Source organism: Nerophis lumbriciformis, linkage group LG28, assembly GCF_033978685.3.
Source record: "Nerophis lumbriciformis linkage group LG28, RoL_Nlum_v2.1, whole genome shotgun sequence".
NCBI classification, from domain to species: domain Eukaryota; kingdom Metazoa; phylum Chordata; class Actinopteri; order Syngnathiformes; family Syngnathidae; genus Nerophis; species Nerophis lumbriciformis.
This window is the reverse complement of record NC_084575.2, coordinates 1139935-1167687: the sequence shown is the minus strand read 5'-3', so window position 1 is coordinate 1167687 and position 27753 is coordinate 1139935. Positions and strand designations below refer to the sequence as shown.

General features: G+C 38.9%; 2 protein-coding genes across 2 annotated transcripts in view; one reads left to right on the top strand and one right to left on the bottom strand.

The window, feature by feature from the left end:
- The window catches only part of LOC133570515 (uncharacterized), a 905074-nt gene that overhangs the window by 750805 nt on the left and 126516 nt on the right, over positions 1-27753 (bottom strand). The gene's annotated exons all lie outside the window — the stretch shown is intronic.
- LOC140680200 (uncharacterized) lies at positions 9372-10902 on the top strand. The gene has a single exon (XM_072916643.1). The coding sequence runs from the start codon at positions 9498-9500 to the stop codon at positions 10470-10472; it is 975 nt and encodes a 324-aa protein (XP_072772744.1). The 5' UTR covers positions 9372-9497; the 3' UTR covers positions 10473-10902.

Genomic DNA, 27753 nt, shown 5'->3' with positions numbered 1-27753 from the left:
TTGGATGGTTATTTGGAGGACTTTGTGGGTCTAATAGAGGAGCTCCCATTGACTCCAATATTAGCTGATTTTTGCTCACGTTTATTTACTAATTAGAATTCATAAAAATGAAAAACATATGTCTTACATAAGGATTGTGAATGATAGGCGACATTTAAAAAAAGTGCAGTTTCCTTTGAATTTGTCAGATAAGTAAACAGTCCTTCAAATTAAAGATGAAAAAGGTTGTTTAGCGATATTATCCACAATGAAGTTACAGTAAAACTAAGCACACAAGGGAAAGTACATTCATATACACATGAAGTACACATATGTGTAAGAATCATGTTTACCACCAAAATATCGCCTCGTTCTCCTAAAGCCAATATCGAGTATCCTTTGGTGAGCTGACCGTATCGTCACACCCTTAGTTAAAAGCACACCATCCCCATGACATGACACTTCCACGAGATGTAGAACAGTAGTACAACATTTTAAACATATACACACATCTGAAGAATATAAAAAATAAATATATTTGGTGGGCCAAACAAAATGACTCGGCGAACCAATGTTTGGTATGGGCGATATGACCTCAAATCTATATCCTAATAACAATATATGTCACCATATATCATTTGGTATATGATTGATAATAGAAGAATTTCAAAGCGGGTTACAAAAGCTCCTAATTTGGCAGCTGACATATGCAGTAACATATTGTGTCATTTATAATTGTATTATTTTGTTGAAACAATTGTTTTTTATGTGGGACGGCGTGGCGAAGTTGATAGAGTGGCCGTGCCAGCAATCGGAGGGTTGTTGGTTACTGGGGTTCAATCCTCACCTTCTACCATCCTAGTCACGTCCGTTGTGTCCTTGGGAAAGACACTTCACCCTTGCTCCTGATGGCTGCTGGTTAGCGCCTTGCATGGCAGCTCCCGCCATCAGTGTGTGAATGTGTGTGTGAATGTGGAAATAGTGTCAAAGCGCTTTGAGTACCTTGAAGGTAGAAAAGCGCTATACAAGTATAACCCATTTAGGTACTTGTTTATTTACTGTTAATATCTGGTTAATTTATTTGAGAAAATAATACTGCAAATGATGTAATATTTTACTGCATATTTCAGCAACTAAATTAGGAGCCTGTGTAGCCTGTTTTAAAATGGTTCTATTAGTAATTCTATATGAAATAATATATCGCAAAATCAATTTTAAACCATATCGTCCATCCAAAGTAAAAAGTCCTGTCGTCCTGGTTTGTTTTTCTTTTCCTGTGAATAATGTTGTAAAGAGCAGCGTGTTTGTGCGTCACTGAGATTTGAAGACAGTTCATACAAGAACTTGTTTTTCCTAAGTGCATGCAAACGTGACTGAGCAGAGATGGATGTTTTTAAAACGTGTTTGTCTTCTTGTGTCCTGCAGACGTCTGTGAAGAACATCTTCTCCCTGAGCAACAGAAGTGGAGCTTCAGGATGGAGCCACAGCCCTCCCACATTAAGAAGGAAGAGGAACACCCACTGATCCCCCATTTTAAAGAGGAAGAGGATGACCCACTGACCACTCACATCAAAGAGGAAGAGGAGGACACACTGATCCCCCATTTTAAAAAGGAAGAGGAGTACCCACTGACACCCCATTTTAAAAAGGAAGAGGAGTACCCACTGACACCTAATTTTAAAGAGGAACCAGTGGATCCACTGAGCCCTCACATTAAGGAGGAAGAGGAGTACCCACTGACACCTCATTTTAAAGAGGAACCAGTGGATCCACTGAGCCCTCACATTAAGGAGGAAGAAGAGGACCCACTGAGCCCTCACATTAAAGAGGAAGACCCACTGACCCCTCACATTAAAGAGGAAGAGGAGGACCCACTGACCCCTCACGTTAAGGATGAAGAGGAGGACCCACTGAGCTCTCACATTAAAGAGGAAGAGGAGGAACGCAGCATCAGTCAGCAGGGAGAGTATCTTGAAGGACTGGAGGAGGTTGATGTCACCAAGATGCCAGTGACTGGTGTCCCTGTGAAGAGTGAAGATGATGAGGTCAAAGGTGAGAGTGAGGAGAAGAGAGAGGCGGAGCCTCCAAGCAGCAGCTCAACACAACACATGACAACAGAAGCTGATGGAGACCACTGTGGAGGATCACAAGCAGACAAGATCTTAGCTCCACTATCAGATAGTGAGGACACAACGTCACACTCTCCTGACACTGATGATGAAGACTCTAAAGATGATAAGACATGTCACACTGACAACACTCACTTCACATGTTCTCACTGTGACAAAACTTTCAAATATCCTAGTCATCTGAAAAGACACATGAGAACACACACTGCAGAAAAAACTTTTTTTATGTTCAATCTGCGGTAAATGTTTAACTCATAGGCACGATTTGAAAATACATAAGAGAATACACACTGGAGAAAAACCTTTTCCTGCTCAGAATGTGGTAAGAGTTTTGTAAGAAATCAAAGTTTAAAAGGACACATAAGAACACACACTGGAGAACAACCTTTTTCATGTTCAATCTGCGGTAAAGATTTTACTCGAAGGGAACATTTCCAAAAATAGGACCCATTACCTCCCCGCTTGGCACTCAGCATCAAGGGTTGGAAATGGGGGTTAAATAACCATAAAAATTATTCCCGGGCGCAGCCACCGCTGCTGCTCACTGCTCTCCTCATCTCCCAGGGGGTGATCAAGGGTGATCGGTCAAATGCAGAGAATAATCTGGCCACACCTAGTGTGTGTGTGACAATCATTGGTACTTTAACTTTTTAATGTGGCAGTGATTGTGGAAAAAACAAAGCCTGATCTAAAGATGACATCTTGATCTCATACCATCTCAAACCAATTGGCCGTTCATTATTAAGTGAATTGTCTTAAAGTAGCTTAAATTTGTCTTTAACCAAGCAACACTGTTTTATCCAGTTACTCGATTAATCGTAAGCATTTCCAGTAGAACACTTGATTAATAACATTTTCAATAGCCACAGCCCTATATTTCATGTACGATTTAATATTTAGCATGTAGGAGTTAAAATGTGTTTTGTCTGTGTCCTGTAGACATCCATCAGCTGATTGGACACCAAGAAGAATGTCTCCCTCATCTGCAAGGGGACAGTTTCACTTCAGAGGATCCACAGCCCCCCTATTTTAAAGAGGAAGAGGAGGGAGAGTGTGTTGTAGGGCAGAAGGAGGATGATGTCAGCAAGTTTCCACTGACTGTCGTCTCTGTGAAGACTGAAGAGCATGAAGACAAAGCACCTGAGTCCTCACAGCTTCATCACAGTCCAAGTAAGCACATATCATTTTATTCTCAGGGCATTCAATCCATCACAACTGGACTGTTCACTTTGTCTTAGAAGACTCATCCAAGTAGGCTTCATCACTTCATGCTCATACACTTCAAGTCTTAAATCTAATCATTGGAATTTAGAGGGGAACTGCACTTTTTTGGGAGAATTTTTCTATCGTTCACAATCATTATAAAAGACATGATGGCGGATATATTTAAAAAAAAAATAAATCACATTCTTACTAGGGCTGGGCGATATGGCCTTTTATTAATATGTGAATAGGTTTAGGCCATGTCACGATACACCATATATATGTGGATATGTTTAGGCCATGTCACGATACACTGTATATATGTGGATATGTTTAGGCCATGTCACAATACACCGTATATATGTGGATATGTTTAGGCCATGTCACGATACACCATATATATGTGGATATGTTTAGGCCATGTCACGATACACCATATATATGTGGATATGTTTAGGTCATGTCACGATACACCATATATATGTGGCTATGTTTAGGCCATGTCACGATACACCATATATATGTGGATATGTTTAGGCCATGTCACGATACACCATATATATGTGGATATGTTTAGGCCATGTCACGATACACCGTATATATGTGGATATGTTTAGGCCATGTCACGATACACCATATATATGTGGATATGTTTAGTCCATGTCACGATACACCATATACTGTATATGTGGATATGTTTAGTCCATGTCACCATACACCATATATATGTGGATATGTTTAGGCCATGTCACGATACACCATATATATGTGGATATGTTTAGTCCATGTCACGATACACCATATATATGTGGATATGTTTAGTCCATGTCACGATACACCATATATATGTGGATATGTTTAGGCCATGTCACGATACACCATATATATGTGGATATGTTTAGTCCATGTCACGATACACCATATATATGTGGATATGTTTAGGCCATGTCACGATACACCGTATATATGTGGATATGTTTAGGCCATGTCACAATACACCGTATATATGTGGATATGTTTAGGCCATGTCACGATACACCGTATATATGTGGATATGTTTAGGTCATGTCACGATACACCATATATATGTGGATATGTTTAGGCCATGTCACGATACACCATATATATGTGGATATGTTTAGGCCATGTCACGATACACCATATATATGTGGATATGTTTAGGCCATGTCACGATACACCGTATATATGTGGATATGTTTAGGCCATGTCGCGATACACCATATATATGTGGATATGTTTAGGCCATGTCACGATACACCGTATATATGTGGATATGTTTAGGCCATGTCACGATACACCGTATATATGTGGATATGTTTAGGCCATGTCACGATACACCATATATATGTGGATATGTTTAGTCCATGTCACCATACACCATATATATGTGGATATGTTTAGGCCATGTCACGATACACCATATATATGTGGATATGTTTAGGCCATGTCACGATACACCATATATATGTGGATATGTTTAGGCCATGTCACGATACACCATATATATGTGGATATGTTTAGGCCATGTCACGATACACCATATATATGTGGATATGTTTAGGCCATGCCACGATACACCATGTATATTTGGATATGTTTAGGCCATGTCACGATACACCAAGTATATGTGGATATGTTTAGGCCATGTCACCATACACGTATATGTATATGTATATGTATATACAACATGATACATCACACATCCATGCATACAACATGATACATCACACATGCATGCATACAACATGATACATCACACATGCATGCATACAACATGATACATCACACATGCATGCATACAACATGATACATCACAATTTCCAGTTTGTCTTTTCAACATGTTAGAAAAGGAGTAGGAAGAAGCAGAGCTTATTTAATTCTACCACTTTTATTTTACATAACAGTTGTTAAAACGTTTGTTCACTTCCTGTTCTCAATGTATTCACAATATACTCCATAAGTAATAACAATAAAAATAAATAAATAATAATGAGTGAAGTAAGTTATATTTCATATGGTGAGATGAGTAAGATGATGTAGAAAATGAATGATGGATGAAATAAATTGAGAATGTTTATCTTCTTCTTTGTACTTTGTAAACACTTTAAGTGTGAAGAGTTTCTTGAAGTGGATCATATTAGTACATTGTTTGATTGCTTTGCTTCATCCATTCCATCATTTAATTCCACATACTGATATACTGAAGGTCTTAAGTGTTGTACGTGCATACAAATGTTTTAAATTACATTTTTTTCTAAGATTATATTTCTCCTCTTTTTTTGAGAATTGTTGTACATTCTTGGCTAGCAGGTTATAGTTTGCTTTGTGTATCATTTTAGCTGTTTGCAAATTCACTATGTGGTGGAATTTCAGTATTTTTGATTCAATAAATAAAGTGTTTGTATGTTGTCTATATCCAACATGATGTATTATTATAACTGATCTTTTTTGTAACACAGTTAATGAATGAAGTGTACTTTTGTAGATATTTCCCATATTTCTACACAATAAGTCAGATATGTAACACTAGTGAGCAGTAGAGAATATGAAGACATTTTTGTTCTAGAACATGTTTTGTTTTATTCATTATTGACGTGTTTCTTGCTACTTTATGTTGTATATTTTTTACATGAGATTTGCAGTTCATTGTATCATCAATTATTATACCTAGAAATTTGGTTTCATTTACTCTTTCCATCTATTTGTATTTGTGTTTGACTTTCTCTTCTACTGTTACCAAATAGCATTATTTTACTTTTACTGAGATTCAAAGATTGTCAAAGCATATTGTGTATACTGTTGTATCATCTGCAAATAATACTAACTTTAAATATTTTGTAACTTTACAAATGTCATCTATATAGAGATTGAATAATTGAGGTCCTAGTATTGATCCCTGAGGTACACCACAGGATATATTTAGTGTTGCCTAGCTTCACGTATTGTTTCCTGTTGGTTCAATAACTTCTTATCCAGTTTAAGACCAACCCTCTGATGCCATATCCTTCTAGTTTTTTGATGAAAATATTGTGATTAATTGTGTCAAATGCTTTAGTTAGATCCAACAACACTGCTGCTGCACATTTTTTACTATCTATTGCATTGCTCATTTCTTCTGTCATTTCAATTAAAGCCATCAAAGTTGAAATATTAGCTATGTATCCATATTGCTTCTCTTCTAGTATTCTATGTTTGTTTGTGAAACTCTCTAATCTGTTATTGGACACTTTTTCAATGATTTTGGAAAACTGTGGAAGTAAAGAAACAGGTCTATAATTTGTAAATTGGTGTTTGTCTCCAGTCTTATAAATTGGTGCAACTTTAGCTATTTTCATTTAGTTTGGGTATTTGAAATGATAGGTTACTAATATACATGAATGGTCCTGAGATCTCTTCTAGAACCTTTTGTATGGTTTCCATATCAATTCCATTACAATCAGTTGAAGTCTTAGATTACAGGATTATAACTATTTCCTCCTGTGTCACATTACTGAGGAACATGGAGTTGGGATTTGGCTCTATGGTATCATTATAGTCCTCAATTGAAACTGGGTCTGGAATCCTTTCTTCCAATATTTACAAAGTAATTATGGAAGCTTTCAACTACTTCCTTCATGTTGTCATTATTTGTGTTTCCGTCTAAGAAGTATTGGGGGTAATCCCCCCAAATATAAGCTTTGGCTTCAGCCTATTCCTTTTTCCGTCATTCTTTTTCTTTTCTTTTTGTGTGTAAATGTGTATGATTGTTAAATATGTATCATCTGTACTGTTAAACTGGTCACACAGAATGGTTGATGGTTGATTATATGATGGAAATAAACTTATTTCATTAAAATAAACATATGTGACACAGGTTGTCTTACGTCAGCACCAGAAGTGGTCAAATCAGCTGCTCACCTGGCAGGTTTTTGGGGGATGAATAGGGAAGTCCTTCTTTAGCTGCCATCTTGTTTTATCATATATTGTTGCCTTTTCACCTGTCAATGTTCACTTTTGTATGCACATTAAATCAACAACAAATCTTGACTTTGGAGCAATGTTCACAGACTCTAGTATTTGGCTCTCTATTAGATGTGACAGTGCCTACCTCTTTAGGACCACCGTTTCTAGATATATAAAGATTTGTATTTACAACATTAATACATACATACTATGCAAATATAAAAAAGGTAAGCTTTTAGTTAATTTTAATAAGTTTTGTTTTAAATGTTTTGTTTGTAATTGGTTTTTAATCTTCATTATTTACTTCAAGTTATTACAGTATGTCTCTATATACATATTTATTTTATATATAATTTGGCCAAAGGAGGCACATTTCAAATTCTTACTCACACTTGTTATTACATATGTTGACCAGAGGGGGATGAATAGGGAATTCCTTCTTTAGTCCTTCTTTAGCTGCCATCTTGTTTTATCATATATTGCTGCATTTGCACCTGTCAATGTTAGTTTTATATGCACATTAAATCAACAAAAAATCCTGACTTTGGAGCAATGTTCACAGATTCTAGTATTAGATGCAATGTTATTGGGACCATGATTTATGTCATCACTTGTTCACACCTCCTCATATTAAAGATACTTTTCCTTTTTCATGTCTCAAAAAAACACACACACACATTATTGTATGTGTGGCCTTCTTGACAACCTCTGAAAAATGCTTACCTCTTTAGGACCAGCATTTTTAAATATATAAAGATATATATATATACACATTGTTTTGATTCATTTCAATATCTTACCTACACTTGTTATTACATATGTTGACCAGATGTTGAGATATTTGCTGGGAGTCCATATTGGTTCTCCACCAGCGTCCCACTTTTGTTGATAAATAAATCTAATCAGCTATTGAATAGTTTTTCCATGATTTTGGAGAATGGTGGAAGTAATGAAACTGGTGTGTAGTTAGTAAACTGGTGTATGTCTCCATTCTTATAAATTGGTACGACTTTCGCAATTTTCATTTTGTCAGGGAATTTGCCGGTTAGAAATGATACGTTGCTGATATATGTCAGAGGTTCTGAAATGTCTTCTATAACCTTTTTTATGGTTATCATATCTATTCCATGACAGTCGGTTGAGGTCTTGGATTTACAATATTTTACAATTTTGATTATTTCTTCTTTTGTCACGTTCTTAAGAAACATGGAATTGGGATTTCTGTCTATGAGCTCACTCAAGTCCTCAACTGATCCATCATCTGCATTGGAAATCTTTGTTCCACATTTTTTCTGATATTAACAAAGTAATCATTAAAACGTTCAACTATTTGGTTCATATTGTCATTTTTTGTATTTCCATGTAGAAAGTACTGGGGGTTATCTTTCTTAGCGGCATTTTTAATGATGCTATTTAGGATGCCCCATGTTGCTCTCATGTTGTTTCTGTTCTACTTTAATAATTGTCTGTAGTATTCCTTCTTACATGTTCCTAGTATACCAATTAGATTGTTTTTATATTTCTTATACTTATTTTCTGCCTCTATAGATGTCTGTGTTATTAATATTCCATATAATGTCTTTTTTTTGTGACAAGCATTTTTCAGTCCTTTTGTCATCCATGGTTGGTTGTTTTTCTTTTGCTTCTTACTAACTTCTTTCCATGGACAACATAAACATTGATATTATACATGTGGGCCAATATATATATATATATATATATATATATATATATATATATATATATACTTGATGTGGCAAGCTACTTTTGCAGTGTAGCTTGTAGTGTAGCGTGCTACAATTCTCTGAGGATAGCTTAGCTCCATTTAATTGAGAGTAACTTGTAGCTTAGCTTCCTACATTGTCCAGGTAGCTTGCCCATCACTGTCTATTTGGCCTAGCTCACATGTCAATAGTTTGAATACTGCAAACTTCAATACAGTAACACCTCATTTGTTCTGCAGACGTCCAGCGGGTGTCAGCGGGGAGTCATGAAGAGGAGTGGCACACCAGTGTGGGACAGAAGGAGCTACAGGCCCCCTCCCACATTAAAGAGGAGCAGCTTCATGATGAAAATGAAGCTCAGTCCTTCCAGCTTCATCACAGTCAAAGTGAGGAGAACAGAGGGGCGGAGCTTGTAAGTCAACACATCACAGAAGCTGATGGAGAGCATTGTGAAGATATCAAGTCAGAACCAGACAGCATCTTTGCTCCACTGTCAGACATGGACCACATGATGTCACACTCTTCTGATCACAGTGACCACATCCAAAAACCTTTGGAGAGTAAAAATGACTCTAAAGGTGATACGAGACATCACACTAACAACAAACACTTTGACTGCTCCGAATGTGGGAAATTATTTAGAAAGAAGTGTAATTTTACAGTACACATGAGAATACATACTGGAGAGAAACCTTTTACTTGCTCTGTTTGTAAGAAGAGTTTCTCCAGAAAGGAATGCATGACCACACACATGAGAACACACACTGGAGAGAAACCTTTTGCTTGCTCCGTTTGTAAGAAGAGTTTCTTCAGAAAGGGTGACATGACCATACACATGAGAATGCACACTGGAGAGAAACCTTTTACTTGCTCTGTTTGTAAGAAAAATTTCTTCCAAAAGGGTAACATGACCACACACATGAGAACACACACTGGAGAGAAACCTTTTGCTTGCTCAGCTTGCACTAAAAGATTCAACACTGAGAATGACATGATATTACACATGAAAACACACACTGGAGAGAAACCTTTTACTTGCTCTGTTTGTAAGAAAAATTTCTTCCAAAAGGGTAACATGACCACACACATGAGAACACACACTGGAGAGAAACCTTTTGCTTGCTCAGCTTGCACTAAAAGATTCAACACTGAGAATGACATGATATTACACATGAAAACACACACTGGAGAGAAACCTTTTACTTGCTCTGTTTGTAAGAAAAATTTCTTCCAAAAGGGTAACATGACCACACACATGAGAACACACACTGGAGAGAAACCTTTTGCTTGCTCAGCTTGTGCTAAAAGATTCAACACTAAGAATGACATGACATTACACATGAGAACACACACAGGTGAGAAACCTTTTACTTGCTCTGTTTGTAAGAAGAGTTTCTCCACAAAGCATCACATGACCAGACACATGAGAACACACACTGGAGATAAACCTTTTGCTTGCTCAGTTTGTGCTTAAAGATTCAACACCAAGAATGACATGACATTACACATGAGAACACACACAGGTGAGAAACCTTTTACTTGCCCTTTTTGTGAGAAGAGTTTCTCGATAAAGGAACGCATGACCACACACATGAGAACACCCACTGGTGAGAAACCGTTTAGTTGCACTGTGTATGATAAGATGTTCAGGTTTAAGAAGCAGTTGAGTAAACACAAGTGTGTAACAGTCATGGAAGCTGCAGGGATGTAAAAACAGTTAAACAGTGATTGTGTTAAATGTAGTTTAAAAACACAGCATGTTTAATAAGAATGTATATTTTATGTTGTATGTAGTGCTTCTCATCTTCTAGTCTTATATGATGTCCTGTAGTTACTTTTTAAGTTGTGTGCATGTTTTGAATATTATAAATTTAGCTACTATTTTATTCTATTTTCTCATTGTTAAACGGAGGACATCTTATTATTATTTTTTTTTTTTCCATGCATATTTTCTATTTTATTTAATTGATGTTATTATCCAATTAAAAGTATGAATGAATAAAATGGTTAACGAAATGTGGACTCTGGTAGATTTGCAGCATTGTTACATCATGGATGTTAACTACTGCAAAACATCAACAAGGAAGAAAAATGCTGAAGTTAGCAACACATCACTGAACTTTAGAGCCATCGTGAGTGGAGTTGCTTGTTTTTATTGCTGCATTTGTACTTATTTCACCTCTCATCTTCACTTTTAATCCTAAAGTCTTCTTCACATATATTGTTGTAGGCTTCTAACATTTGTGTTTCTGATGTGTGTGTGTAGTCTGTCCAATTGTTCACTTGCACAGATACATCTTCATCATCATTAGTTTATTATTGTTCTTCGGTCAATGGTCAACAAAATAAACAAACAGTTGTACATTCATAGATTGAAAAAGAAAATGTTGCAGAGAGAAAGTGTTTAGGCTGAAGTTGAACACTTACTGCGCCTAACCCTATAAACAATGTCAAGTACAAGATGAACTTCCGAAAATGATGAAATGTCCTTTGTACAACATATTATAAATACACATTATACACAACATGAACACAGTTCAATGATATACACAGTAAAGGCATGTGAAATATCCTTGTACACCTTTGCACCAATTATATACTATATACAAACACTTCCATTATTATTTATATCTCACACTTAGTTTTCAATTAACATTGATCATAGTATTACCTGCAGTGTTGATTCAAGAGTGATATATTTTTTCAAGACATTGGTCTTAAAGTGTTTTTTAAATGTGTGAATGGAAGTGGAACATTTGAAGGAATGATCCAAGCTGTTCCTAACCCTGCAGTGTAACAGCATCACAGCTTGTTAGAGACCAGGGAAAACTGGAGCTCAGCCTTTTAGCGGCCCGGACAATAAGATAAGAAGTGGCAGGAGTTGGTCAGTGGGCAAGCAGTCAGAGCGTGGACTGTGGATGTCGGCCAGAGCGGAGTTACGTAACCTTTCCACGCCCACTTCCCCCTTGTGGAGCCGAGCAGACACACTCTAGCGCCCACTGATGATTTACTGCCGAGGATGACACAGCGGTTCCACGTTCCGTGCTCTCATCTCTCTGACGACTGGGACCAGCTGGATCAGTTGCAGTGTGTGCTATACAGCAGTGGTCCCCAACCACCGGGCCATGGCCCGGTACCGGTCCGCAGACCGATTGGTACCGGGCCGCACAAGAAATAAAAAAAATACATATATATATATATATATATATATTTTTTTTTTTTTTTTTTTTTTTTTAATTATTAAATCAACATAAAAAACACAATATATACATTATATGGGCTTTGTACCGAGGATGTCGTTGTGGCTTGTGCAGCCCTTTGAGACACTTGTGATTTAGGGCTATATAAATAAAGATTGATTGATTGATTGATTGATATATCAATATAGATCAATACAGTCTGCAGGGATACAGTCCGTAAGCACACATGATTGTATTTCTTTATGAAGAAAAAAAATAAATCATTTCATGTATTTGTTTTGAAAAGGTCAGGGGTAATAATAATAATAATAATAATAATAATAATAACTGGGATTTATATAGCGCTTTTCTAAGTACCCAAAGTCGCTTTACATGTAGAGGGGTAAGCGGGCAGATTTGGTGGGGGAGGTTTTACAAGAGGGCAGCACGGTAGAAGAGGGGTTAGTGCATGTGCCTCACAATACAAAGGTCCTGAGTAGCCCTGAGTTCAATCCCGGGCTTGGAATCTTTCTGTGTGGAGTTTGCATGTTCTCCCCATGACTGTGTGGGTTCAACTACGGCTTCCTCCCACCTCCAAAGACATGCACCTGGGGATAGGCCCCTCCCACCTCCAAAGACATGCACCTGGGGATAGGCCCCTCCCACCTCCAAAGACATGCACCTGGGGATAGGCCCCTCCCACCTCCAAAGACATGCACCTGGGGATAGGCCCCTCCCACCTCCAAAGACATGCACCTGGGGATAGGTTGATTGGCAACACTAAATGGTCCCTAGTGTGTGATGTTGTCTGTCTATCTGTGTTGGCCCTGTGATGAGGTGGCGACTTGTCCAGGGTGCACTCCGCTTTCCACCCGACTGTAGCTGAGATAGACTCCAGCACCACCCGCGACCCCGAAGGGAATAAGCGGTAGAAAATGGATGGATGGATGGATGGTTTTACAAGAAAAAATGTCAAATAAATGTGAGCACTTGCTTATTTAGACACTGTGTTGTACTGCACTGTTGATGCTGAATAAAGTGTTTTGAAAAAAATATCTATATTCAATATTTTTGAAAATACAATAGAATTCAGAAAAATATGCCTCTAAAATTGCACACGTCACAAAACTTTTACCATTTGTGTTTTAACTTCTTTTTCCACTCAACAGCTAAGAAAAACGGTTACATGCCTTCAAAATAAAATGCAGATACAACATAAAAAACAAATGAGAGTTTGAACTCACCGTAACGCTGTAGATTGGTCAAGCTGGAGTGCGTTACCACGGTGATTAGCAATCCTCTCTAACAATTGTGTCTCAATGTCTTCAGCTATTTCCTCAATGCGCCGAGTCACGGTGTAGCCGACAGAGATATCTTCTTAGCAGCCTCTCCTAGAAGTTGACTTTAGCGGCAGGAAGGATCAATTCTTCACCAATAGTGAATGGCTTTTTAGCCTTAGCAATATGATTAGCCACTAAGTACGATGCTCTCAGTGATTCTCATTTACTGATGTGGTCATTTCTTCTCTTTTTCATCTTCATCTTTTTTCTTTCAAAATACTTGTCTTTTAATCCAGGGTGCTCGGTCTCTAAGTGGCCAAGCAGTTTTGAAGGCTTCATGGCCTCATTAGAGAGCTGCTCGCCACATATTATGCAGAGTGCGGGGGAATCACCTGTTGCCATAAATCCATATTTCAAGTAGGACTTCTGCTATTGTCTGTTAAAAGATTTATTTTTGTTGGAAGTCATAGGCTGTTCTTCTCTCTCTTCCCAAAGCCTTTTCCCCTTCACAAAGAAACTTTCCAAAGACGTCTGTTTTTTGCTCATTTTCCTAGCAGGGTTACATTTTGCCGCTCAAGTGACCAATATATAATCCAGAGAATCCGGTCATTTTTCAAAATAAAATACTAAAAAAAATCAAAAAAAATCGTTCGGGCTCAGATAATAAATAAAACGGAAATAACTAATAATTTCTTGTGCGGCCCGGTACCAATCGATCCACGGACCGGTAGCGGGCCACGGCCCGGTGGTTGGGGACCACTGGTCTACAGTACAGGCCAAAAGTTTGGACACAGCTTCTCCTGACTATTTACATTGTAGATTGTCACATCAACACTATGAATGAACACATGAGGAGTTATGTACTTGACAAAAAAATAACTGAAAACATGTTTTATATTCTAGTTTCTTCAAAATAGCCACCATTTGCTCTGATTACTGTTTTGCACACTCCTGGCATTCTCTCCATGAGCTAACTCCTTCAAGACTGTTGGAAAACCATTTCAGGTGACTACCTCTTGAAGCTCATGGAGAGAATGCCAAGAGTGTGCAAAGCATTAATCAGAGCAAGGGTGGCTATTTTGAAGAAACTACAATATAAAACATGTCTTCAGTTTTTTCACTTTTTTTTTGTGTTCATTCATAGTTTTGATGACAATCTACAATGCAAATAGTCATGAAAATAAAGTTGAATGAGAAGGTGTGTCCAAATGTACTGATATGTCACACACTTGTATTGGAACTCCGAGCAAAGTACAAAGGTAGAGATGTCCAATAATAATAATAATAATACCTGAGATTTATATAGCGCTTTTCTAAGTACTGTTGCGTTTGGACCAGTTGTTCCTCCCAGGGAATTCAAGTCACAAGTCGCTCCCAAGCTCTTTACGACACTTAAAGCTGAGTAGAAAAACCACCAGAGACAGAATAGGTATTTTGTAATATATTTGCAAAGCTTTGTAAATACATTGAGACCAGTCCAGCATAGAACATTCAATCGCTCCGCCAAGATGGTCTGCCCCCCTCCCATGAAAAACCCTCTCCCCTATCAAGTCTCTCTCCCTCCCACCCTCGCAGTCATGTCCCTCCAGCCAAAACACATGCCCATTGCCCTCCGCACCTGGACATAAGGCTAGATAAGAGAAAGGAGTATCTCTCTTTCTTACATTCCTCACTCAAGGTTTAGCACACAGTATTTGCAGACAACCAAAAGACCACAATTGGAAGAAAAACACTAGCTGTTTTGTAATATGATTATGAAATCAAAAGAAGTAACACTTAAAAACGGATATATGTAAATATCTGCCTCCGACATTACCCAAAGTCGCTTTACATGTAGAACCCATCATTTATTCACACCTGGTGGTGGTAAGCTACTTTCATAGCCACAGCTGCCCTGGGGTAGACTGACGGAAGCATGGCTGCAATTTGCGCCAACGGCCCCTCTGACCACCACCTATCATTCATCATTCAATTCACCGGTGTGAGTGGCACCGGGGGCAAAGGGTGAAGTGCCCCGCCCAAGGACACAACGGCAGTGATTTTTGGATGGTAAAAGGCGGGGAGCGAACCTGCAACCCTCAGGTTTCTGGCACGGTTGCGCTACCCACTACGCCATGCCGATATTATCGGCCGATAAATGCTTTAAAATGTAATATTGGAAGTTATCAGTATCGCTTTTTTTATTATTGGTATCGTTTTTTTTGTTTTTTTTATTATTATTTGAAGTTTTTTATTTTTATTAAAGGGGTACATTATCACCAGACCTATGTAAGCGTCAATATATACCTTGATGTTGCAGAAAAAAGACCATATATTTTTTTAAAACGGTTTCCGAACTCTAAATGGGTGAATTTTGGCGAATTAAACGCCTTTCTAATATTCGCTCTCGGAGCAATGACGTCACAACGTGACGTCACATCGGGAAGCAATTCGCCATTTTCTCACTTTCGTCGGTGTGTTGTCGGAGGGTGTAACAACACGAATAGGGACGGATTCAAGTTGCACCAATGGCCCAAAGATGCGAAAGTGGCAAGAAACTGGACGAAATTTGTTCAAAATACGAGGCTGTGGGGAAAGCCGACGAAATGGTCAGTCGTTTGTTCCGCACACTTTACCGACGAAAGCTATGCTACGACAGAGATGGCAAGAATGTGTGGATATCCTGCGACACTCAAAGCAGATGCATTTCCAGCGATAAAGTCAAAGAAATCTGTCGCCAGACCCCCATTGAATCTGCCGGAGTGTGTGAGCAATTCAGGGACAAAAGACCTCGGTAGCACGGCAAGCAGTTTGTTCCCGCAGACGAGCGAGCTAAACCCCCTGGATGTCTTGGCTCACACCGTCCCTTATGCCACCGAAGATGATCAAGAGAAGAATATCGACCCTAGCTTCCCTGGCCTGCTGACATCAACTCCAAAACTGGACGGATCAGCTTTCAGGAAAAGAGAGCGGATGAGGGTATGTCTACAGAATATATTAATTGATGAAAACTTTATTCATTACTCGCGGTTTTACGTAAATTATTATACATAAACTGTGTTTACCAATAATTTAGCTTAAAAGCATTTTTTTTTTCAATCATTCGAGTACATTCGGGTAGTCTTGTGTAATGCAGTATTTTGTGTCTATTTAGGTATGGTTAACTTGAGTGCGGCAGCACGTTGGCAGAGGGGTAAGTGCGTCTGCCTCACAATACGAAGGTGCTGAGTAGTCTGGGGTTCAATCCCAGGCTCGGGATCTTTCTGTGTGGAGTTTGCATGTTCTCCCCGTGACTGCGTGGGTTCCCTCCGGGTACTCCGGCTTCCTCCCACATCCAAAGACATGCACCTGGGGAAAGGCCCCTCCCACCTTCAAAGACATGCACCTGGGGATAGGTTGATTGGCAACACTAAATGGTCCCTAGTGTGTGAATGTGAATGTTGTCTGTATATCTGTGTTGGCCCTGCGATGAGGTGGCGACTTGTCCAGGGTGTACACCGCCTTCCGCCCGATTGTAGCTGAGATAGGCTCCAGCTCCCCCCACGACCCCGAAGGGCATAAGCGGTAGGAAATGGATGGATGGATAACCTGATTGCTGAAATCGTGGAAAAATATATGTTCTTAGCGCGCCTGAAATGGGCTGTCTGCACTCTCAAAGTGCATGTTGTTGCCAAATGTATTTCATATGCTGTAAACCTAGTTGATAGTTGTTAGTAATTATCTTATCAGACAGTGTTAAGCCGCTGAAATCCGAGTCTGAATCTGAGCTAATGTCGCTATAGCTTGCTGTTCTATCCGCCATGTTTGTTTGTGTTGGCATCACTATGTGACGTCACAGGAAAATGGACGGGTGTATATAACGATGGTTAAAATCAGGCACATTGAAGCTTTTTTAGGGATATTGCGTGCTGGGTAGAATTTTGAAAAAAACTTCGAAAAATAAAATTAGCCACTGGGAACTGATTTTTAATGGTTTTAACCCTTCTGAAATTGTGATAATGTTCCCCTTTAACATGTTCTATCTACACTTCTGTTAAAATGTAATAATCACTTATTCTTATCTTCTTTGATACTTTACATTAGTTTTGGATGATACCACCCATTTAGGTATGGATCCGATACCAAGTAATTACAGGATCATACATTGGTCATATTCAAAGTCCTCATGTGTCCAGGGACATATTTCCTCAGTTATTAAACTGTGGAAGTCGCTTCCTAGCGGTTCCGCTGATCACAGACGTCACAGGAGACCTGCAGCGTCCAGAGTTGAACAAAGTTTTAATATGCATCAACAACTTTTTAAATTTATAAATGGTTGATTTATATAGGCTAGTAAGGTAAAGTTTTGTACCTGACAAGTTACCAACTATCCCACACCTGGGACACATCCAGACATCCAGACAACAGGGGGCGGCCCGCCCTACCCCCGACGCACACCAGGGGACACCACTTCAGGTGGGATGGAACAATACATATAACACGTCACGCTAACATCACGTGACACCTCTGATGAAGGCTGCAGAAGCAAGATAGCCCAAACTTCTCAGGTACAAAACTTTACCTTACTTGCCTATATAAATCTACCATTTATAAATACCAGTGGCATGCGGTGAGGTTGATGGCTGGTGAGGCACTGACTTCATCACAGTCAGATTTACAAACATATGAACCCTAAAGAGTATCTTATTCACCATTTGATTGGCAGCAGTTAACGGGTTATGTTTAAAAGCTCATACCAGCATTCTTCCCTGCTTGGCACTCAGCATCAAGGGTTGGAATTGGGGGTTAAGTCACCAAAAAATATTCCCGGGCGTGGCGCCGCTGCTGCCCACTGCTCCCCTCACCTCCTAGGAGGTGATCAAGGGGATGGGTCAAATTCATTACACCTAGTGTGTGTGTGACAATCATTGCTACTTTAACTTAACTTTAACTTTACACAAACAAACTGTAGCACACAAAAAAGCACATTTAATTAAAAAAACATTATTATGGTCTTACCTTTACTTATAAATGAAGTCCATGCGCCGCTGTTGCGCCGGATAATGTACCCCCGCCGTAGAATGCACCCCCTGACGGGAGTGTTATATCAACTAAAGCCCTCACTTAAACTTTCCACGTGCAAGATTGAATCTATTTAAAAAAGTGTAACCGAGGGTTTATAAATGTGGCCTATACTGTATGAAACTACAAAATAACAAACACGGATGCTCCAGTTTACACGAGGACCACTTTAATTACCTTCTTTCAAAAACCTCCGCTCCACTCCGTGTCATCACTTCCGCTCTTAGCGCCTTCAAAATAAGAGCTCAAGGCATATACTGCATAACAGCGTATAACAGGAAAATCACAAATAGGAAAGCCCATAAAAATAGGTTACAAAAGTTATTTAATAAGAAGCCAAAAAGTGCAAAAACAAAAATGTTCGTGTTGGAGGAGTTGTGAATGAACGAAATAAGAAATCCGTGCTGCAGTCTGCAGGTGTACCTAATGTTGTGTCCCTGCAGTCGTTCACGGCTCCTCCAACACGAACATTATTGTTTTTGCACTTTTTGGCTTCTTATTAAATAACTTTTTTAAATAGATTCAATCTTGCACGTGGAAAGTTTAAGTGTGGGTTTTAGTTGATATAACACTCCCGTCAGGGGGTGCATTCTACGGCATCCAGCACAAGGAGGCGGGATTACTGCGAGCCTCAGCCAGTGCGTCTCGGTATGATGACGTTTGCGCGTGACGTCACGGGTTGAAGCAGACATTTTGGATTAGCACGGTGGCCAGTTTAAGTCGTCTGTTTTCACCACATAATTCCACAGTATTCTGGACATCTGTGTTGGTGAATCTTTTGAAATTTGTTTAATGAACAATGGAGACAGCAAAGAAGAAAGCTGTAGGTGGGATCGTGTATTAGCGGCGGCTGCAGCAACACAACCAGGAGGACTTTGAGTTGGATAGCAGACGCGCTACCGTGAGTACAGCTTTGGCTTCCAAACATTTGATCACTTGCCCGTACGTGCGTGCCGCTATGTGTTTGTCACGTACGTAACTTTGGGGAAATATATGTTTCTTGCCGACTCTGATGGCGGCCGGGGTGTCGTCGAAAGCTACAACGCCCGCCGCCGCGCCGCTGTCCTCACCTGTCTGGGTTGACTTCTTCCGTCTCCGGGCCGCCGACCGCATCGATGATCGGGTGAAGTCCTTCGTCGCGCCGTCGATCGCTGGAACGCAGGTGAGCACGGGTGTTGATGAGCAGATGAGGGCTGGCTAGGTGGAGAGCTAATGTTTTTAGCATAGCTCTGTTGAGGTCCCGTAGCTAAGTTAGCTTCAATGGCGTCGTTAGCAACAGCATTGCTAGGCTTCGCCAGGCTGGACAGCATTAACCGTGTGGTTACAGGTCCAGAGTTTGGTTCGGTGTCTCCTGATAGTAGAAGTAATAGTAGTATTGTTGATATTCTGTCTACCCTTCCAATCAGGGGCTTATTTCTTCTGTTTCTATCTGCATTTAAGCACAATGCTATCACGCTAGCTCCGTAGCTAAAGTGCTTCGCCGATGTATTGTCGTGGAGATAAAAGTCACTGTGAATGTCCATTTTGCGTTCTCGACTCTCATTTTCAAGAGGATATAGTATCCCAGGTGGTTTAAAATACAAATCCGTGATCCACAATAGAAAAAGGAGAGAGTGTGGAATCCAATGAGCCCTTGTACCTAAGTTACGGTCAGAGCGAAAAAAGATGCGTCCTGCACTGCACTCTAATCCTTCACTCTCACGTTCCTCATCCACGAATCTTTCATCCTGGCTCAAATTAATGGGGTAATCGCCGCTTTCTCAGTCCGAATCGCTCTCGCTGCTGGTGTAAACAATGGGGAAATGTGAGGAGCTCTTCAACTTGTGACGTCACGCTACTTCCGGTACAGGCAAGGCTTTTTTATCAGCAACCAAAAGTTGCGAACTTTATCGTCGATGTTCTCTACTAAATCCTTTCAGCAAAAATATGGCAATATTGCAAAATTATCAAGTGTGACACATAGAATGGATCTGCTATCCCCGTTTAAATAAGAAAATTTCATTTCAGTAGGCCTTTAAGTGTTTTTAAATCCCTGCAGTTACACACTTGTGTTTACTGACCTGATACTTATACCTGAACATCTTATAACACGCAGTGCAACTAAACGATTTCTCTCCAGTGAGTGTTCTCATGTGTGTGGTCATGTTTTGCTTTCTGGAGAAACTCTTCATACAAACGGAGCAAGCAAAATGTTTCTCACCTGTGTGTGTTCTCATGTGTAATAAAAGTTCCCTTTTAGTGTTAAATCTTTAAGCACAACGTGAGTGTCAGGTTCAAACACTGATGACATCTATTAATCAGACAAGAAGCAAGGAATCATGCAGAGACAGAGTTCAATTTAGCTCATGTGGAGAACGCATGGAGCTGCACACTTAGTCACAGTCTCGGCCTACGCTCTAAGGTTCAGCTCCCGCGTCCCTCTATTTATTCAAGAGTTCCACAGTCAACATCACTGAGGCCGCCTCTAAAAGGAGTGGTCACATATATTATGCAAAGCAGGTCCAGGACGCACAACACGTGACAGAATGTGGTGGGGGCCTTGTGATTTCGCCTTGTCTCCGCTTCGACTGTGTGTTGTCATCTTATCTTCATTGAGGTCCTTCAAGTCTCTGCTTCGTCTGCGTGTTGTCGTCTTATCTGCGTTGAGTTCCTTGAAGTCCTTGGCTGTTAGCGGGCTAAAACAAAGATAACATCTGTGGCTGAGGCCACCCCTCAGACAAGAAGTTTTTGTCCTTGCACAAACAGAAAAGTCTAACTTGAGCACAATAACTAATAACTAAAGCAACAAACTTTAAGCATACTAAAGTAAGTGTGATAATATATACCGTATTTTCCGCACTATAAGGCGCACCTAAAAACCACAATTTTTCTCAAAAGCTGACAGTGCGCCTTATAACCCGGTGCGCTTTATTACGATTCATTTTCATAAAGTTTCGGTCTCGCAACTTCGGTAAACAGCCGCCATCTTTTTTCCCGGTAGAACAGGAAGCGCTTCTTCTTCTACGCAAGCAACCGCCAAGGAAAGCACCCGCCCCCATAGAACAGGAAGCGCTTCACCCGCCCCCGGAAGAAGAAGAAAAAACGCGCGGATATCACCGTACGTTTCATTTCCTGTTTACATCTGTAAAGACCACAAAATGGCTCCTACTACGCGACAAGGATCCGGTTCATAAAAAGACGCAATCTCTCCATCCGCACACGGATTACTACCGTATTTCACAGCAACTGATATTCCTGTGAACCGCACTGTGGAACGGGAGCACGTACGGTGAATATTCGCACCACAGGGAATGAGAAGTCATCCTTCACTGTGGTTCTAGCTTGCCATGCTAACTTCCACCCATGGTGATATTCAAAAGGAAGACCTTGCCAAAAGAGACCTTTCCAGCCGGCGTCATCATAAAAGCTAACTCGAAGGGATGGATGGATGAAGAAAAGATGAGCGAGTGGTTAAGGGAAGTTTACGCCAAGAGGCCGGGTGGCTTTTTTCACACAGCTCCGAAGGCGAACACACCTTCACTAAGACGGGCAGATAGCGCCGGTCGACATACACCAACATTTGCCAGTGGATCGTAAATGCCTGGGCAGATAGTTTCGGTCACAACTGTGGTCCGAGCTTTCCGGAAGGCAGGATTCACAGAACTGCTGCACAACAACAGCGACACTGAATCCGATGACTTCGACGAGGCGGAGCCGGCCATTTTTGGATCCCACGCTTGCGCAACTTTTCAATTCGGACACCGAAGACGAAGAATTCGAAGGATTTACGAATGAAGAATAACTTCAGAAGGTGAGCGCTATGTTTATTTTGTGTGTTGTGACATTAACGTTCGAGCAACATTATGTTACTATTGCTCTACACCATTTTGAATTTTACTATGTTTGTGATTGCACATTTGCGTACATTTTGGGACAGAGTTGTTAGAACGCTGGTTTTCAATATATTATTAAAGTTTGACTGAACTATCTGACTGTTTTTTTGACATTCACTTTAGCGCAGCGTTTTTTTGACATTCACTTTAGCGCAGCGTAGGCGCGGCTTATAGTCCGGGGCGGCTTATTGGTGGACAAAATTATGAAATATGTAAGTCATAGAAGGTGCGGCTAATAATCCGGTGCGCCTTATAGTGCGGAAAATACGGTACATAATTATTCTAACACTGAGCAAGCAAAAGGTTTCTCTCCAGTGTGTGTTCTCATGTGTAATATAATTTTCTTCTTAGTGTTGAATCTTTTAGCAAAAGCTGAGCAAGCAAAATGTTTCTCTCCAGTGTGTGTTCTCATGTGTGTGGTCATGTTAAGCTTTGTGGAGAAACTCTTCTTACAAACAGCGCAAATAAAAGGTTTCTCTCCAGTATGTGTTCTCATGTGTGTGGTCATGTCACCCTTTCTGGAGAAAGTCTTCTTACAAACAGAGCAAGTAAAAGGTTTCTCTCCAGTGTGTGTTCTCAAGTGTTTGGTCATATGTTCCTTTCTAGAGAAACTCTTCTTACAAACATAGCAAGTAAAAGGTTTCTCTCTATCGTGTGTTCTCATGTGTGTGGTCATGAAATCTTTTCTGGAGAAACTCTTCTTACAAACAGCGCAAGTAAAAGGTTTCTCTCCAGTGTGTGTTCTCATGTGTGTGGTCATGCATTCCTTTCTGGAGAAACTCTTCTTACAAATAGAGCAAGTAAAAGGTTTCTCACCTGTGTGTGTTCTCATGTGTAATATCATGTCATTCTTTTTGTTGAATCTTTTAGCACAAGCTGAGCAAGCAAAAGGTTTCTCTCCAGTGTGTGTTCTCATGTGTGTGGTCATGCTTTGCTTTGTGGAGAAGCTCTTCTTACAAACGGAGCAAGTAAAAGGTTTCTCTCCAGTATGTGTTCTCATGTGTACTGTACAATTAGTCTTCAGTCTAAATGATTTCCCACATTCAGAGCAGTCAAAGTGTTTGTTGTTAGTGTGATGTCTCGTATCACCTTTAGAGTCATTTTTACTCTCCAAAGGTTTTTGGATGTGGTCACTGTGATCAGAAGAGTGTGACATCATGTGGTCCATGTCTGACAGTGGAGCAAAGATGCTGTCTGGTTCTGACTTGATATCTTCACAATGCTTTCCATCAGCTTCTGTGATGTGTTGACTTACAAGCTCCGCCCCTCTGTTCTCCTCACTTTGACTGTGATGAAGCTGTAAGGACTGAGCTTCATCTTCATCATGAAGCTGCTCCTCTTTAATGTGGGAGGGGGCCTGTAGCTCCTTCTGTCCCACACTGGTGTGCCACTCCTCTTCATGACTCCCCGCTGACACCCGCTGGACGTCTGCAGAACAAATGAGGTGTTACTGTATTGAAGTTTGCAGTATTCAAACTATTGACATGTGAGCTAGGCCAAATAGACAGTGATGGGCAAGCTACCTGGACAATGTAGTAAGCTAAGCTACAAGTTACTCTCAATTAAATGGAGCTAAGCTATCCTCAGAGAATTGTAGCACACTACATTATATATATATATATATATATTGGCCCACATGTACAATATCAATGTTTATGTTGTCCATGGAAAGAAGTTAGTAAGAAGCAAAAGAAAAACAACCAACCATGGATGACAAAAGGACTGAAAAATGCTTGTCACAAAAAAAGACATTATATGGAATATTAATAACACAGACATCTATAGAGGCAGAAAATAAGTATAAGAAATATAAAAACAAGCTAATTGGTATACTAGGAAGATGTAAGAAGGAATACTACAGACAATTATTAAAGAAGAACAGAAACAACATGAGAGCAACATGGGGCATCCTAAATAGCATCATTAAAAATGCTGCTAAGAAAGATTACCCCCAGTACTTTCTACATGGAAATACAAAAAATGACAACATGAACCAAATAGTTGAACGTTTTATTGATTACTTTGTTAATATCGGAAAAAATCTGGATCAAAGACTTCCAAATGCAGATGATGGATCAGTTGAGGACTTGAGTGAGCTCATAGACAGAAATCCCAATTGGGTTCACCGTGCGTGACTGCTCGCTGACTATATTTATATATATATATATATATATATATATATATATATATATATATATATATATATATATATATATATATATATATATATACATATATATATATATATATATATATATATATATATATATATATATATATATATTGGCCCACATGTATAATATCAATGTTTATGTTGTCCATGGAAAGAAGTTAGTAAGAAGCAAAAGAAAAACAACCAACCATGGATGACAAAAGGACTGAAAAATGCTTGTCACAAAAAAAAGACATTATATAGAATATTAATAACACAGACATCTTTAGAGGCAGAAAATAAGTATAATAAATATAAAAATAAGCTAATTGGTATACTAGGAACATGTAAGAAGGAATACTACAGACAATTATTAAAGAAGAACAGAAACAACATGAGAGCAACATGGGGCATCCTAAATAGCATCATTAAAAATGCTGCTAAGAAAGATTACCCCCAGTACTTTCTATATGGAAATACAAAAAATGACAATATGAACCAAATAGTTGAACGTTTTAATGATTACTTTGTTAATATCGGAAAAAATGCGGAACAAAGATTTCCAAATGCAGATGATGGATCAGTTGAGGACTTGAGTGAGCTCATAGACAGAAATCCCAACTCCATGTTTCTTAAGAAATAATCAAAATTGTAAAACATTGTAAATCCAAGACCTCAACCGACTGTCATGGAATAGATATGGTAACCATAAAAAAGGTTATAGAAGACATTTCAGAACCTCTGACATATATCAGCAATGTATCATTTCTAACCGGCAAATTCCCTGACAAAATGAAAATTGCAAAAGTTGTACCAATTTATAAGAATGGAGACATACACCAGTTTACTAACTACACACCAGAATTCACAGCTAATATGTCAACATGGATAGCATTAATCCAAATAACAGAGGAAATGAGCAATGCAATAGATGGTAAAGAATGTGCGGCCGCAGTATTCATGGTCTTAACTAAAGCATTTGACACAATTAATCATGATATTTTAATAACAAAACTAGAACGATATGGCATCAGAGGGTTGGTCTTGAACTGGGTAAGAAGCTTTTTAACCAACAGGAAACAATACGTGAAGATGGGTGAAAATATGTCAACACAGCTAGATATATCTTGTGGTGTACCTCAGGGATCAATACTGGGACCAAGATTGTTTCATCTTTATATAAACCACATTTGTAAAGTTACAAAGGACTTAAAGTTAGTTTTATTTGCAGACGACACAACTGCTTTCTGTTCAGGAGAGAACACACAGAAGATAAAACAAATAATAACAGAAGAAATTAACACATTAAAAAGATGCTTTGACAAAAACAGACTATCTTTGAATTTCATTAAAAGTAAAATAATAATATTTGGTAACAGCAGAAAAGAGCATCAAACACAAATACAAATAGACGGAATAGAAATTGAAAGAGTAAATGAAACCACATGTCTAGGTATAATAATTGATGATAAATTGAACTTGAAATCTAATGTAAAAAATATAGCAAGAAACACATCAATAATGAATAAAACAAAACATGTTCTAGACCAAAAATGACTTCATATTCTCTACTGCTCACTAGTGTTACATATCTGACTTATTGTGTAGAAATATGGGAAATAACTACAAAAGTACACTTCATTCATTAACTGTGTTACAAAAAAGATCAGTTATAATAATACATCATGTTGGATATAGACAACTTACAAACACTTTATTTATTGAATCAAAAATACTGAAATTCCACCACATAGTGAATTAGCAAACAGCTAAAATGATACACAAAGCAAACTATAACCTGCTAGCCAACAATGTACAACAATTCTCAACAAATGAGGAGAAATATAATCTTAGAGAAACATGTAATTTAAAACATTTGTATGCACGTACAACACTTAAGACCTTCAGTATATCAGTATGTGGAATTAAATGATGGAAAGGATGAAGCAAAGCAATCAAACAATGTACTAATATGATCCACTTCAAGAAACTTTTCACACTTAAAGTGTTTACAAAGTACAAAGAAGAAGATAAACATTCTCAATTTATTTCATCCATCATTCATTTTCTACATCATCTTACTCATCTCACCATATGAAATATAACTTACTTCACTCATTATTATTTATTTATTTTTATTGTGATTACTTATGGAGTATATTGTGAATACATTGAGAACAGGAAGTGAACTAAAATTTAGACACTGTTATGTAAAAGAAAGGGGTAGGATTAAATAAGCTCTGCTTCTTCCTACTCCTTTTCCAACATGTTGAAAAGACAAACTGGAAATTGTGATGTATCATGTTGTATGCATGCATGTGTGAAGTATCATGTTGTATGCATGCATGTGTGATGTATCATGTTGTATGCATGCATGTGTGATGTATCATGTTGTATACATGCATGTGTGATGTATCATGTTGTATGCATGCATGTGTGATGTATCATGTTGTATACATGCATGTGTGATGTATCATGTTGTATGCATGCATGTGTGATGTATCATGTTGTATGCATGCATGTGTGATGCATAATGTTGTATGCATGCATGTGTAATGTATCATGTTGTATACATGCATGTGTGATGCATCATGTTGTATGCATGCATGTGTGATGTATCATGCTGTATGCATGCATGTGTGATGTATCATGTTGTATGCTTGCATGTGTGATGTATCATGTTGTATGTATGCATGTGTGATGTATCATGTTGTATGCATGCATGTGTGATGTATCATGTTGTATGCATGCATGTGTGATGTATCATGTTGTATGCTTGCATGTGTGATGTATCATGTTGTATGTATGCATGTGTGATGTATCATGTTGTATGCATGCATGTGTGATGTATCATATTGTATGCTTGCATGTGTGATGTATCATGTTGTATGTATGCATGTGTGATGTATCATGTTGTATGCATGCATGCATGTGTGACGTATCATGCTGTATGCATGCATGTGTGATGTATCATGTTGTATGCTTGCATGTGTGATGTATTATGTTGTATGCATGCATGTGTGATGTATCATATTGTATGCATGCATGTGTGATGTATCATGTTGTATGCTTGCATGTGTGATGTATCATGTTGTATGTATGCATGTGTGATGTATCATGTTGTATGTATGCATGTGTGATGTATCATGTTGTATGCATGCATGTGTGATGTATCATGTTGTATGCATGCATGTGTGATGTATCATGTTGTATGTATGCATGTGTGATGTAT